Raw genomic sequence first — 17,246 nt, 5'->3', positions numbered from 1 at the left:
GAGTCATTACATTTCTATAGGGTTCTGTGGACAGAGCAGACAGCATGTTTAAAAGAATACTCTAAAAGCAAATACTAATAAGCCATCACACATAAAATGACAAAAATCTACCACACAAAATAGTGCATTAAAGTGACTCAAATATCGTCATACACATTTAATTCTACAGCATTGTTAGACAGGTCAGGTGTGCTACAGAGTATGAAAGTACAGAGAACACGCTAGGGGAAAACATGGACTTTATTTCTACCCTTGCTCAAACAGCATCTGGAAGGTGTTTAGTATATCTTATCGATCGAGCATCTAAAACTGACCTTTTCATCAGAATTTGGAAAGGCATTTGTGATGTTCAAGATGCTGGTCTTGAATTCTTACAACTTCCAAATTGAAGTAAAGTTTCAGGGGTACAAAATAAAAAGAATAACACATTGTAGGTGGCAGTAATCAAAGCGCAAAGATAACTTTTCTGTAGCTGTACATTCCCCAGTCTGTCAGAACTTTTGCAAAAATCCTCATGAGGTTGCATCAGAACAGTGTATAATGGTTGTGTGATATATATATATATATATATATACACTCTGTAATAGGATACGCAAAGCACTACAAAGTCATTCAAAGTCACTTTCCATGCTTTGTTCAAAAACCTAATGAGCTGAATATGAAGGCACCATTTTCAACCATTACTCCAAATAAGAAGGTTTATGATGCTTCTTCATATTTGCCAAATTATAAGGCAGCATCACATATATCCTTTCCAGATATGGCAATCCAAAAAAATATTGCATCAAGGTCAGTGAAAAAATCAATCCAAAATATTGGACGAGGCCAGAGAAAAATGTATTATTATATGTAAACTTATATTTCATTCAATATTTAAAAGTATCAAATATAATAAAATAGTTGAAACTATGAAAAATAAAAATAAAATAATGAATTATTTACAGTATACAGGCTAAAGCACAGCTAGACATTTGTCATCACAACATGTTCATGGTGTATTTGCAAGAGACACGCTTGCTCTCACAGATATAATAAAATAGTTCAGTGTAATTTAAAATGTATTGTTTTACCCAATATTTTTGTGTGCTATTCATTTTATGCTTATTAATTAGTCTCTCCTGCTGAGAGTGTGGTCCTTAGAGTTGCTGCCTATGTAGAGCATGACAGATCAGTCACTTATAAGGTTCCCTGATACTTCGGACGCTGCCCTCTGATGCAGCTGCCTTGGTAGCAGGCAGTGAGGCAGCTTGGTTTTGAAACACAGTGGGTCACCTTCCTAAAGAGGTAGCGGCCTTCTATGGCAGCATCCAACCTAACTGAAATGGAGACTCATCAGTGACCAATTTGGAATGCTTTACATAGGCAGCAACTCTGAGCACCATACAAATAGCTCGAAGTGCAAGGGAGACTCAATGCGCAATTGATTTCCATACAGATGTACACTATGCGAGAGGAACGATCCAATACCAGAGACTTTATAGAATGAGACAGGTCATTGGTATAGGCCTACTAATGAATGGGATAAACCATAACACTGTATATGACGTCTCTAGGAATGGAAGGCCCATCTTATTTAAAAACTGCAATCACATTTTTTACAGAGACAATCAAAAAATGCTGCACCAACCTGAAAAATAGCTTAATATTGCATATTTTTAGCTAAAGACGCATCATTTACTATAATATTGTTAACTTTAATTTTGACTTAATATTGTTGAATATTGATTTTATTGCTGATTTAAAATATGTAATTTGCTCGTAATCTTTACCAACCATATTGGAGATTTCAGTCTTTCGCCATTTAAATAGATATGAACTGTACCTGAAGTTGTCATGGACATGGATGCAGAGTGACCTGGCTTGCCTTCCCGGGGAAGGATACATACAATGATACCTTAGAATATGGCCAAAATAAGGTATTGCCAGCAGCAGCACAGTTAAGGTACATTCCTTTTGGAACAGCCTTTGCATTGGGGGTGCCCTAAAGGAATAGTTCACCCAAAAATGAATATTCTCTCATGATTTACTCACTCTCTTGCCATCCCAGATGTGTATGACTTTCTTTCTTCTGCAGAAATCAAACGAAGATTTCTGTAAGAATATTTCAGCTCTGAATGTCCATACAATGCAAGTGAATGGATGCCAATTTTTTTAAGCTCCAAAAAGCACATAAAGTCATCATAAAAGTCATCATCCTATCCCAGTGGATTAATTAATGTATTCTGAAGCGAAACGCTAGGTGTATGTAAGAAATAGGTCAATATTCACGAGGGTTGAGGTCACGCAGCCTTTTGCATGTCATAAGCACGTTAGCAAGTTCACATGAGAACTGAAGCGTGAAATACAGAAAAATACTGAAGCGAGAGTTGTTTACAACAGAGGATCATAGATAATCACACATAGATGCCTCATTCGGCTGGTTTAGATATGTCAACTGTGGCGCCATCTTCGGACGGTCAACAAGAAGAGCTGTTTCAATCGGTTTTAATGCAAGTCAGACCGCTACATAAACACCTTTTGTGTGGAAACAGTATTGTGGCCCATAGGAACAGCTGATAATAAGTATCTACATATGAATTCTATGCAGAGGAGGCTTACATGCTTGCGTCATGCGAGAGACAGTTTGAAATCCACCCATGTCAACTTACGCACCACAAGCTGGCCGGAAGTGAAAATTTTTAATTAAAAAAAGTTTTATATATTGATCTATTTCTTACACACACCTAGCATTTCACTTCAGAAGACATTAATTAATCCACTGGAGTCATATGCATTTTGCATTTTGTGCTTTTTGGAGCTTCTAAAATTTGGCAACCATTCACTTGTTATGTATTGACCCGCAGAACTTAAATATTCTTCCAAAAATATTTGTTTGTATTCATAAAGTTATAAACTTATGGGATGGTATGAGTGTGAGTAAATGATAAGAACAATACCTTTAAAATGCTGCTTCATGTGCTAGTTCTCTAGGCTTTTGAACAGACCCAGTGTTTAACAGATAACCAAGGCAAGTGCATTACTAAAGTACCAAAGGAAGAGAGAAAGAACTCACATTTATTGATGACAGAGTGAAAAATGTGTTACTGTTGTCTGTAGCAGAATGACTGGATTTTTTAGGAACTTCTGCATAACAGCTTCCTGTTTCAACTGTATTACAAATGTGCACTGTCATCTGTTAGAGAAACATACCACAATGTGTGGTACAGTAAAGGTGCAGTGCACAGGAAAGTCATCTCAGCATGCAGGTTGGGCAAAAGCCTTTTTAATCAGAATCAATGACCTCTGTATGAACGGCACATTGGTTTGCACTTAGCACGGCATGCAGACTCTTCAGATATTTTTGTCTGAAGTTGTGTTTTTTGCATTTATCGTCTAGCTCACAATGTGGTTCTAGAATAGAGTTGCTTGGGCTCACAAAAGGCCTTTATGATACTTTTAATTTTAGGGAAAAACTTTCAGCAGGCGATATTGGTAAGACACTAGCTGATGAAATTCACAGTTCTCTAGAGCTATCACAAACTGGTCAGCTCATATCAGACATATAATAAGAGTCGCCCAGCTCTGTGAAAGCTTAGCTTCTTCAAAAAAGACAACAGGAGTACATAGTGAACTGGCAGACAATTAACAGCACTGTAACTTTCAGATGTAATATCAGACCTTTGCCCGATGCCATTACTTATTACATTGACATGGTGGATGTGTTGACAGTAAGTAGGGACTAAGCCCCCTGATGAATTAGAATGTCAATCTGCATTAACTGTGAAAGCCAGTGATACCAGACATCAGGATATCCTGTATTATGTAGACCTATTACTACACATACAGAGATCTAATAAAGGCAGGGCTTGCAAAGATTGCTGGTGTAAATGTTACAGGGGAATGTTCCCCCTGGAACTTTTAGTCTCAAACTGGCAGTAATTGCTTTATGTCGTACTTGTTTATGATAGAAATTCAATTATGAATTAATTCTCTTTAATTCTGCAAGAGACAGACTTCAAAGTTAATTTACATAGGAGAAGATAAAATGTTTCCTGTGCTGCACTACGATAAGTGTATTAATTAAGTAATTGTGGGGGAATTATGCCAGTGATTAAAATGTTTACATTATTGGCATGCATGTTGATGTTATTAAAATCTTGCCTATTATAGTGTCTCAGCAAGTTCATAATTTGATGTACACATTTTACTTTGGGATTGTCTTCTTCTACTAAATAAATAGTCCAAAAGCAAAATATCCACATTGCAACTAATTCTGGCCAAGAACTGTCCAGGCTAGAGTATGCTCAAATGCTCTATCACTGACTGCAAACCTGTACGGACACATTTAACACACTTCAACTGCTTTATAATACTCTTTAATAAAGCCAACTCAAGGTGCATGTGCAAACAACGGAAGAGCAGACTGATGGACAGGTAAAATGATCAATCACAGTTCATGGCAGCCTCTGTGAAAAAATGTTCAGGAACATGCAGAAAAATAGCAGAAATTGTGTAGAAACTGTACAGTACAGTAAAGGAAATATGTACAGACTAGTTCACACACAAAATTAAGAAAACAAAGCAGAATTTACAGTTGTAGGGTTGAAAATAAAAAGAAAATGAATTAATTTCTGTGTTACAACCCCCATTTCCTTGAGGGTACTGATGGTACTCTATCAGCCTATTGGCTGAGGTGTTTGCTCTGCAAATGGTCACAACTTGAGTACACTGGGGGTTAACGTTGGTCTGCTGATTGGTCAGTTTAAATGTATCAGATCTGGTTCTGGTCACATTTTCAAGGAAGAGATAATAGAGGATTGTTATGCTCTGGGCTCTGCTCTTGGGCAACTGGGTTGCAGGCCATCGGGCCAATCTCCTAGCTCTCAATGGCAACTCGCTCTCTGCCCTTTCACTCTCTTTCTGTCTTTCCAATCAAGTAGTACGCATACTGGTTTCATCTACATGTTTCATATATCCAATTTGTAATTATTCCATCTAAATTGTAAATCTGATGTAGCTTTTAAAGCCATTAATTGTTATTAAACAGGTTCTCTTTAATCCATGTGTAGTTTAATTTTATTGTGTATACTACAGTATATTAAGATTAAACATTGAAGTGCTACACTTTTCATTACAATAAGGTCATAATAAGGCATTTTTTTTATCATTGGTATAAGTAGCAGAAGAAATGTTAACAGCATCATGCTGTTGACATTTCTTCTGTCACCTTGACATTCTTACAGCTGAACCACTTTAGTTGAAAAGCCACCTTACACAGTTGCACTTAAGGTTGTCTGGTTTGATTGCTGCTGAGCCTCATACAAAACTCTGAATATATTTTAATGAAGTCCCAAACCTATGTTCGGCAGGAGTTTGTTTATCTAGTCAAGCCAATCATATCTCACGGCTATATAAGCAGCTGCTTCCCTCACTCCGGTGACAATCTTTATGGCATCCCTCAACCTCCATATCTCCACCTTTTATATTTAATAATGACTATATCAATATATATATATGTATAATATATATATATATATATATATATATATATATATATATATATATATACACTCACCTAAAGGATTATTAGGAACACCATACTAATACTGTGTTTGACCCCCTTTCCCCTTCAGAACTGCCATAATTCTACATGGCACTGATTCAACAAGGTACTGAAAGCATTCTTTAGAAATGTTGGCCCATATTGATAGGATAGCATCTTGCAGTTGATGGAGATTTGTGGGATGCACATCCAGGGCACGAAGCTCCTGTTCCACCACATCCCAAAGATGCTCTATTAGGTTGAGATCTGGTGACTGTGGGGGCCATTTTAGTACAGTGAACTCATTGTCATGTTCAAGAAACCAATTTGAAATGATTCGAGCTTTGTGACATGGTGCATTATCCTGCTGGAAGTAGCCATCAGAGGATGGGTACATGGTGGCCATAAAGGGATGGACATGGTCAGAAACAATGCTCAGGTAGGCCGTGGCATTTAAATGATGCCCAATTGGCACTAAGGGGCCAAGAAAACATCCCCCACACCATTACACCACCACCACCAGCCTGCACAGTGGTAACAAGGCATGATGGATCCATGTTCTCATTCTGTTTACGCCAAATTCTGACTCTACCATCTGAATGTCTCAACAGAAATCGAGACTCATCAGACCAGGCAACATTTTTCCAGTCTTCAACTGTCCAATTTTGGTGAGCTCTTGCAAAATTGTAGCCGCTTTTTCCTATTTGTAGTGGAGATGAGTGGTACCCGGTGGGGTCTTCTGCTGTTGTAGCCCATCCGCCTCAAGGTTGTGCGTGCTGTGGCTTCACAAATGCTTTGCTGCATACCTCGGTTGTAACGAGTGGTTATTTCAGTCAAAGTTGCTCTTCTATCAGCTTGAATCAGTCGGCCCATTCTCCTCTGACCTCTAGCATCAACAAGGCATTTTTGCCCACAGGACTGCCGCATACTGGATGTTTTTCCCTTTTCACACCATTCTTTGTAAACCCTAGAAATGGTTGTGCGTGAAAATCCCAGTAACTGAGCAGATTGTGAAATACTCAGACCGGCCCGTCTGGCACCAACAACCATGCCACGCTCAAAATTGCTTAAATCACCTTTCTTTCCCATTCTGACATTCAGTTTGGAGTTCAGGAGATTGTCTTGACCAGGACCACACCCCTAAATGCATTGAAGCAACTGCCGTGTGATTGGTTGATTAGATAATTGCATTAATGAGAAATTGAACAGGTGTTCGTAATAATCCTTTAGGTGAGTGTATATATATATATATATATATATATATATATATATATTTATATATTTTTTTTTTTTTTTTTTTTTTTTCAAAATTGTCATTACATTTTTTGCTTTAATCAGATAGTCCAGGGGGGATCTCAGAGCTCATGCCCAATGCCATGTTCAAGCCCCTCTATTTTTAATGGCATACCAAATCCATTTACCTTAATAAACTCCTGGAGTACTATGTATGTACCAGTGAACTCGTGAAAAATTATTTATTTCACTAACCTGTCAAAGTTTGGCATTATTTCATCTTAATACATGTATATCATAATAAACCAGCACCTTATATGACTGACAATAAAAATAAGTAAATATTAAAAAAAAACTTTTTGTGCCTTCTTTACCTTGTGTCCTAATAAGCCTCTCTTTTTACAGATTTTTAAATTCTTTATTTTATTTTATTTTTTACCATTAACCACCAGTTTTACCATTTGTATCTCTGAATTAGTCACATAAATAAAAGCTTTTTTTAAAAAACTTTTACAAAGTGCCTGTAACTTGTTCCACTTCTGGCTATTTTACTGGCTGTTTCTCACTGTAGTTTGCACAGTATGTTTCATGGTACCACTCTGCAATTAGCACCTCTCTATTCCTGCTCTCAATGAAGTCTCCACACTAAAAGGATTTTTCTTCTGAAAGACCAGACTCTTATGTAAGCAACAGAGCACCTGCCAGCCCCTGTCTCAAGACAGCATATTAGAGGCACATCAGTGATGCGATAACATGCAGACTGACAGATTCATGGATCCTTTTGATTCTCGCAAACGCAATTAATTTGAGAACTGTGAGTGCAGAGGTAGCTGCAAAGACAAATAAAATGGAGCTTGGAGATTCTGTATTATTGCACAGCTCTCTGACATACTTCATGCTAATTAATCAATGGTGGTATTCAGCTGTCAGATATTCCTAAATAATGAGTGTTGTCCATAGTAACAGTGTAAAACAATATAAGTTTCCTCCAACATAGCTGTGCTTGTATTCTGTCGCAATCCACAGTCTTTACAAGTAAGCTAATAAAATAATAAAAATAATCATTTTCATATTTTCAGCATAAACTTGAATCAATAATTAATGTCCACATATTTATTTGTTAAGTAGCTGTGCAATAAGCAGGATAATGTATAGCCATTAGTACATAGTCATTATTGTAAAATAAACACCTGCAGGGTTTACTTTCTCATTAAGAAGTGATTTGTTGAAAATTTCTGTTGATTACAAGGAAATATTCACATAAAATCACTATTCATTGGTGGGGGTTATGGTGCACTTGATTTGAGTTGAATAAACCATAAATCTCCCCTAACTGATGCATGGGATATTCATATTTGAAAAGAAAATGAAGACTGATGTTCCAATATAAACCAGCTTCAATCTGACAGCATCTGTTTTTTTTTTTTTGAGGGATCGAAAGAGAAAAAAAACATGAAAGGTGCCTTCTTGATGGATGTCCAGAAATAAATACATGTTTTGATTATGTAACTCAAGCATGCATTGCATCAGTATGAGGCTATGATTGGTGGTACGCATTTCTAACACATGGTAAAGTTGTTTAGTAGGGAGAAGCTCCATTGCACGGTATGTAAGATTAATGGCTGCCTCTGACCCTGAACAGCTAAGGCTAACAGAGACACCCTGGCAAGCAGGACACATTTATAAATCAAGCCAAATGGATCAATATTTCCAGGAGTGTGGAGATAAAGAATAGCAACTCCTGCTTTAGGAAAGCCCATTATGAATAGCGGATGAGTCACAACTGATGGAAACTTGAGGTTATTCTCTGACATCAGTATTCCATACAATAAGATGGTCAATGTAATGTTTAATCTTTATTACAGTCTTTAGCTAAATTTTACATATTTAAGACCTCACTAATCCTGTCTTGTAGTTATAATTCTCAATTTAATGGGTTTACACTAATGCAATCACATTAAAAACAATTTAAAGCTATGGTTTAATACTCTCAGGACAAAAAATAAATGAAACATAATAATAATAATAATGTGAGGGATTTGTAAATGTAGCAAAGCTTTTGTTAATTAAAAAATACTGATATCACACAAGTACCCTCAAGTTAACCACGAGGACACAGCTCCAACATATTTGTGTGCATTTTTTTGGAAAACATTTCAGTAAGACCTTGTAAAATCCGTCTGGTAGATATTCTGTGTTATTTCATGAAAAATTGCTGCTGTACATCTAAAATGCTCCTCCAAAGAGATTGACAGGACAGCCAGCTATCTGCTTCCACAACAGAACTGTGACCGAATGGATATCTCTTTATGTAGTTCATCAGTTGAAGTCATAACAACTCGAAAGTTGGACACTATGGTTTCTTCAGGAAACTTGTGAAAATAATGACCTATTTCACATGTCCCATATTTGAAGAAGCCTTTCCCTCTATTGTGCATGTATAATGCAGGTGATAGTGATTTATGAGCAAGAGAAAAGGATGTGGCTGAGACTTGATAATTTCCCCACACCTTTCCTTCAGCATCACGCACACCTGGGAGATAAGAGACTAGAAATATTGGCTGAAAGTATTAAAACCTCATGTGTGTGCTCTGATTATTTTGTCACTTTCTGGAACAGAATTCCTATTTTTCATACTGAAGTCTACACTAACGTGAGGGCTGACCACATTCTTAAGCATTGCACACTTTACAGGCTGTGAAAAAGATCATGGAAATGTAGCTTATATAGTTTCATAAATAAATCATTAACTGCATTATACTAAATGGTCCAATCTCTTTGATTAGAACTGGCAAGTTTCCTCGAAATACAGTATTTTTTAGAGTACATCATACAGCATGTGAAAAAAATTAATATTACAAAACTAGAATTATATTTTCTATTTGGATACTTTAATAGAGCCAGGGTTCTCTTGGTCATGGAAAACCTGAAATTATCATATTATTCATATTTTATGTTCATATTAATATTAATATTTACCATAATATTGTGTTTTCCAGGCCTGGAAAGCCAAGTAAATAAATTCATACAATTATTAAATGACATGCACATTTCTATATTGGATTTTTCTGGTTTTACTCTGCTCTGAAATAATTCATTGGCTAGATATTTCTCATGTAGAGCTTTTATTGCCTTGTGTACAACATAGCGATTTTCAGTTTTGAGTGATCATTCTTCTGATTTGGTTCCTTTCAACAAAACTGTCAAATTGACCATTAACAAATTGATCTGAATCTAAATTATTTTAAAAATCCAGCTATCTCAAATTACTAAAAAGTCGTGGAAAATAGGGTATTAACGATTTTCCAATGCATCACAATCTTGATTAGAACAATCTCATTCTAAATTCTTAAATCCCAAAATCGATAAACGTGCAATACTCTGCAAGTTCATTACTCACATAAACGACCAAATTTTACACTATTCGACTAAAAATGTCTGATTAGTCACTGGTTGGTTAGTGTTCAGATTTAACTCTCCAGTGATTGAGAAGTATAGTGGTGAATAAGTTTAGCACCCTGAGAAACTTTCAATGTCTGTTGAGAGTTAAAGTTTGGTTTGACTAGTTCTGAATAATATGTGTCCAAAGACGAGATCCACGCAACCCATTTGTCATTGAATTATATATCTTTTAATGTCCTTTTCCGTTCTTTACAGTCAGTTGTGGATCAAAATCATAAAAAAATATACAGTGGGTACGGAAAGTATTCAGACCCCCTTACATTTTTCACTCTTTGTTATATTGCAGACATTTGCTAAAATCATTTAAGTTCATTTTTTTTCCTCATTATTGTACACACAGCACCCCATATTGACAGAAAAACACAGAATTGTTGACATTTTTGCACATTTATTAAAAAAGAAAAAATGAAATATCACATGGTCCTAAGTATTCAGACCCTTTGTTCAGTATTTAGTAGAAGCACCCTTTTGATCTAATACAGCCATGAGTCTTTTTGGGAAAGATGCAACAAGTTTTTCACATCTGGATTTGGGTATCCTCTGCCATTCCTCCTTGCAGATCCTCTCCAGTTCTGTCAGGTTGGATGGTAAACGTTGGTGGACAGCCATTTTCAAGTCTCTCCAGAGATGCTCAATTGGGTTTAAGTCAGGGCTCTAGCTGGGCCATTCAAGAACAGTCACGGAGTTGTTGTGAAGCCACTCCTTCGTTATTTTAGCGGTGTGCTTAGGGTCATTGTCTTTTGGAAGGTGAACCTTCGGCCCAGTCTGAGGTCCAGAGCACTCTGGAGAAGGTTTTCGTCCAGGATATCCCTGTACTTGGCCGCATTCATCTTTCCCTCGATTGCAACCAGTCGTCCTGTCCCTGCAGCTGAAAAACACTCCCACAGCATGATGCTGCCACCACCATGCTTCACTGTTGAGACTGTATTGGACAGGTGATGAGCAGTGCCTGGTTTTCTCCACACATACCGCTTAGAATTAAGGCCAAAAAGTTCTATCTTGGTCTCATCAGACCAGAGAATCTTATTTATCACCATCTTGGAGTCCTTCAGGTGTTTTTTAGCAAACTCCATGCGGGCTTTCATGTGTCTTTCACTGAGGAGAGGCTTCCGTCGGGCCACTCTGCCATAAAGCCCCGACTGGTGGATGGCTGCAGTGATGGTTGACTTACTACAACTTTCTCCCATCTCCCGACTGCATCTCTGGAGCTCAGCCACAGTGATCTTTGGGTTCTTCTTTACCTCTCTCACCAAGGCTCTTCTCCCCCGATAGCTAAGTTTGGCCGGACGGCCAGCTCTAGGAAGGGTTCTGGTTGTCCCATTTAAGGATTATGGAGGCCACTGTGCTCTTATGAACCTTAAAGGCAGCAGAAATGTTTTTTGTAACCTTGGCCAGATCTGTGCCTTGCCACAATTCTGTCTCTGAGCTCTTCAGGCAGTTCCTTTGACCTCATGATTCTCATTTGCTCTGACATGCACTGTGAGCTGTAAGGTCTTATATAGACAGGTGTGTGGCTTTCCTAATCAAGTCCAATCAGTATAATAAAACACAGCTGGACTCAATTGAAGGTGTAGAACCATCTCAAGGATGATCAGAAGAAATGGACAGCACCTGAGTTAAATATATGAGTGTCACAGCAAAGGGTCTGAATACTTAGGACCATGTGATATTTCAGTTTTTCTTTTTTAATAAATGTGCAAAAATGTCAACAATTCTGTGTTTTTCTGTCAATATGGGGTGCTGTGTGTACAATAATGAGGAAAAAAATGAACTTAAATGATTTTAGCAAATGGCTGCAATATAACAAAGAGTGAAAAATTTAAGGGGGTCTGAATACTTTCTGTACCCACTGTATATCGATATATTAAATTCTAATCACAGGTAGATCAGATGTGGTAAAGAAGCCATTCAACTCCTCTCTCATTAATATGTGTTCAACCAAAACACGTTGAGATTAGATGCTCACTGAACTATCATTATACTTAAAGAGGCAATACTGGTTTAGCATGTCTTCTACAAATTAATGGAATAATTGACAACAGACCAGTGAATTATTGAAAAATAATGCTCATCCAAGGTGGTAAGGCGGTCACGATGTGCAGCGGAGAACTAGCAACGGAGGATTGTGAGGCTTGCGCTGCTTTACTTGAGGACTTACTGGAGTAACAATTTAGTGCATTTGTGTGTGTGTTTGAGAGTTTGTGTGTGAGTTTGTTTTTGAGGGATCGACAGAGAGACGCTCCGAAACTGAGAGAGATCGCCTGTGGGATTACCTTTATCGCCTGTGGGATTACTCTCGTCAGAAGTAACATCACTTAAAAATCGCCAAGATGTAAGTTTAAGCACTTCTCAGTAGCAACGAGCCTTGAAAACGTCACTTTAGGATGTGCTGCTTTTCGGCATTGGAATAACAAGTTAGTGTGTGTGTGCATGTGTGTGTGTGTATATGTGTGGGAGTGAAATAGAGATGGAAGGGTTTTCATTATAGTTATTTGAGGCTGATTGGGGCGAAATACATTGAAACATAAAAAGTTTCATATATTAAAAGTTATTTTTGATAATAGGAACTGTTGTATTGATCAAGTCCTGGGGGTTGTGGCTCTATTTGTTGGTCGCCAAACGAGTCTCAATGTGTGTGTGTGTGTGTGTGTGTGTGTGTGTGTGCATGCGTGCATATGTATGTGTGTTAGTGTGTGTTCGTGCGGGGGGGACGAGGGAGCTTTTTAATTGAAATTGAAATAAATATAGGATATTATAGATATTGTTTGACATTCTTAACCGATTTACTTTAACCAGTGTCTTTGTTTATATGGTTATTTTGCTATGGTAGCATGTACAGTGTTTGTGTGTATGTGTGTGAGATGAGAGTGAAAGAGAGAGAAATAGAGGGACCCCAAGGATGCTTTTCAATGGAAATTTAAATAAATGTAGGATGTTATAGACATTGTTTGTCATTCTTATCTGATGTACAGTTCTTAACCAATGTCTTTGTTTTATTTGAGTATTTTGTTGTGGTAGCCTGTAGGGCTCTTTGAAATAACTGAAATAATTTGGCGAAGTGATATGGAACCATTATACAGTCAAGACCTGGACTTACTTAATAGCTGTGCATTTGCTTGAAAAATAAATGCACACCTTAGAATATTTGTCAACCAATCAGAATCAAGCATTCAACAGACATGTGGTATAAATACACACACACACACATATATATATATATATATATATATATACACTAACCTAAAGGATTATTAGGAACACCATACTAATACTGTGTTTGACCCCCTTTCGCCTTCAGAACTGCCTTAATTCTGCGTGGCATTGATTCAACAAGGTGCTGAAAGCATTCTTTAGAAATGTTGGCCCATATTGATAGGATAGCATCTTGCAGTTGATGGAGATTTGTGGGATGCACATCCAGCTTTATAGAAAATCATGCCTCGTTGTTTGAAAGCCCCCTGTGAACAAGCTGAAGTGACAGTAGCAAGGAAAAAACTCGTTCAATGGAATTTAGTGCTGAAAAAAAAAATGAAAAAAAAAACTTGAGAGGAACCTGACCTCTGGTTTTACGAAATATGTACATAATCCAATATTATTTAGTGCTTAAACAAAAATCGATCGACACACATATATTTTTTAATTTTTTGCCTTCTTCCCCGTTTCACTTTGCATGTAAACTTTACTGCCATTATAACTGGCTTATAACATGTGCACAAGTGTTGTTCTCAAAGCAATTTACATTTTGAAGTCAAAAGCAGATCATAATAAGCCTTTTGTAATCGCGGGTTTCTTACATTATTGGTTTTTGAATAGGCTGTTTTTTGAGAGTTATGACTTATGAGCATCTTGCTGCATGTTACACTCAGTGACGGCTGTTAAACTTTCTGCTGCTCTTTCTGCCTGGAGATGTCAGCATAAATAAAACGGCATGTTTGATGTACTGTAGCACCAGAACATGACACAATTGTTTGGCAAATTCGACAAGCTGTACAACTACAGTACAATCTACTTGGCATTTGCCATTGATCTACTCGCTTATGTACTGGAAGTGTGTTGCTCTGTTTTCCTGTGAGCATTGAGCACCACTTCTCTGGGAAGGAGACTGTTTTTCACAATTCCTGACATTTAATCGTAAAAAAACATTCACTGCCTTAGGTCAGTTAGGATCACTACTTTATTTTATGAATGTGAAATGTCAGAATAATAGTAGAGAATTATTTATTTAAGCTTTTATTTCTTTCATCATATTCCAAGTGGGTCAGAAGTTTACATACATGTTGTTAATATTTGGTAGCATTACCTTTAAATTGTTTAACTTGTGTCAAGTGTTTTGGGCAGCCTTCCACAAGCTTCTCGCAAAAAGTTGTTGGAATTTTGGCCCATTCCTCCAGACAGAACTGGTGTAACTGAGTCAGGTTTGTAGGCCTCCTTGCTCGCAAATGCTTTTTCAAATTTTCTATTGGACTGAGTTCAAGGCTTTGTGATGGCCACTTCAATACCTTGACTTACTTCTCCTTTAGCCATTTTGCTACAACTTTGGAAGTATGCTTGGGGTCATTGTCCATTTGGAAGACCTATTTGCGACCAAGCTTTAACTTGCTGGCTGATGTCTTGATATGTTGCTTTAATATATCCAAATAATTTTCCTTCATCATGATGCCATCTATTTTGTGAAGTGCACCAGTCCCTCCTGCAGCAAAGCACCCCCACAACATGATGCTGCCATCCCTATACATCATGGTTGGGATGGTGTTCTTCTGCTTGCAAGTCTCACTCTTTTTCCTCCAAACATAACAATGGGCATTATGGCCAAACAGTAAAAATTGTATTTAATTAGACCAGAGAACATCTTTGTACCCATGTGCACTTGCAAACTGTAGTCTGGCTTTTTTATGGTGGTTTTGGAGTAGTGGCTTCTTACATGCTGAACAGCCTTTCAGGTTATGTTGATATAGGACTTGTTTTACTGTGGATATAGATACCTATCTACATGTTTCATCCAGCATCTTCACAAGGTCCTTTGCCTACTCATTCTTTATTATAATTTTCAAATTTTAGAATAATAGTAAATTAATCAAAACTATGGAATAACATAAATGGAACTATGGGAATTATGTTGGGACTAAACAAAATCCAAAATAAATAAAACCTGTGTTATATTTTAGCATCTTCAAAGTAGTCACCCTTTGCCTAGAATTAGCAGACATGTATTCTTGACATTTTCTCAACCAACGTCTTGAGGTATCACCCTGGTACGGAAGCTCTGAACCACAAGGTGAAGAGAAACAAACGGTGGAAAACAAAAAATGTGTCAGTTTCTTCCTATGCCAAAGTCTTACATTGTTTTCTCTCTTCCAAATTTTATTTTTCTCTTCAAATTCTGTCTTTTTAACAAGGGAAATAGCATTTCACACCACAGGACAACTTTCCAAACGTGTTAGCCATATACAGTATAGATATCTGGTAATACTGGCATTTAATCAATTTCCAATAGTTCCTTCATATTGATTAATGGTTCATTGTTTTTTGTTTGGTAAGTTGTTTTTCATACAATTTGATTAAACTATCTGTTTTGCTTTTTCACAGAGGCCTTATGCCAAGGACTCTGGACAGCCAAATAACCATGGAGAAAACACCAAGTTACTTTGTGACACGGGAGGCACCACGGCGCATCTCAAACATGTCCCATGGAACAAAGCTGATCGTAGTTGTGCGGAACCCAGTCACAAGGGCAATCTCTGATTACACGCAGACCCTGTCAAAGAAGCCTGACATCCCCTCCTTTGAGGAACTAGCTTTCAAGAACAGGAGCGAAGGCATCGTGGATACCTCCTGGAATGCCATCCGCATTGGGATGTACATCCTACACCTGGAGAACTGGCTGCAGTATTTCCGTCTCTCGCAGATCCATTTTGTCAGTGGGGAGCAACTCATCACAGACCCGGCTGGAGAGCTAGGCCGCGTGCAGGACTTCCTGGGTCTCAAGCGCATCATCACAGACAAGCACTTCTACTTTAACCGAACGAAAGGATTCCCGTGCCTGAAGAAGCCGGAGAGCAGCAGCCAGCCCCGCTGCCTTGGCAAGTCCAAGGGCAGAACTCACGTGCAGATAGACCAGGAGGTCATTGAGCAGCTTAGAGAATTTTATAGGCCTTTCAATGTGAAATTTTATGAAATGGTGGGTCATGACTTCAGATGGGATTGAGGAGGAGGAGGACCTTGGTGAAACCAGCCCCTTTCTTCTGATGATTTGTGAGTCATCAAGTTAAATAAGTCTGTCCATGGTTAGAGGGTGAACTATTATTATTATTAAAGAGCCAACTTCATTAAAAAAAATTCTAATTTGCCAATTACCCCAGAAGTGACTATTTTGTTCTCTGGAAATGCTGCTTTATTTGTTCATTGTTTTTATAGTTAAATTTGTAACTTGGATGGAAACAAGACAATTGTTAACTAAAAAGAGAAAAGCCTCATTTGAAAGAGATTACAACTGATAAAATTAGTTTAAGTAAACAGAACTTTCCCTAATGTTTCTTCAATATACTTTTTGGTGTACATCTTACTGTATTTTGGGGGAAATTTTGTAAAATTCCAGTTAAAACTATCCCAGCACATGTGACTTCCAAAGACTTACATTAGAAAAGTCTGGTAATACTGTCTTATAATAAAATTGTCTTAAAAAATAAGGATTATAAACCAATGCTCTTAAAAAGGCTCCTAAATATATGAAATGCAAAAATATGGGCAAAATAAAGAGTTGTATGTACTGTAGCTAAAGATAATTTGCCTTTACATGAAATGCTTTAATACATCTAGAACTTGTTTAAGGCTATTAAATCAACAGAATAACTAAGAATCTTTCATTTATTCTCATAGAGTGTTTGGTATGCACAGCATTTGTTTCATTCATTGTCCTCCTGTTACTATTTAAAACACTCATCCAAGTCAATCATCTTGATATGAAATAGAAAACCGTAAAGCATACAGTGACTGCTGAGGTGTGTCATTATGTTTATCTCACAAAATGTAA

General features: G+C 37.4%; 1 protein-coding gene across 1 annotated transcript in view; it reads left to right on the top strand.

Annotated features, from left to right (window-relative positions):
* The window catches only part of LOC127647272 (heparan sulfate glucosamine 3-O-sulfotransferase 2-like), a 41,000-nt gene extending 24,179 nt beyond the window's left edge, over nt 1-16,821 (top strand). The window contains exon 2 of the mRNA XM_052131420.1: nt 15,803-16,821. Within this exon, the coding sequence (XP_051987380.1) occupies nt 15,803-16,421 (619 nt within the window). The 3' untranslated portion in view covers nt 16,422-16,821. The remainder of the gene's footprint in view (nt 1-15,802) is intronic.
* Nucleotides 16,822-17,246: the final 425 nt, after the last annotated feature.

Source organism: Xyrauchen texanus, chromosome 8, assembly GCF_025860055.1.
Source record: "Xyrauchen texanus isolate HMW12.3.18 chromosome 8, RBS_HiC_50CHRs, whole genome shotgun sequence".
Classification (NCBI taxonomy): domain Eukaryota; kingdom Metazoa; phylum Chordata; class Actinopteri; order Cypriniformes; family Catostomidae; genus Xyrauchen; species Xyrauchen texanus.
The sequence above is the reverse complement of the archived record's forward strand: the minus strand, read 5'-3'. Positions and strand labels throughout refer to the sequence as shown.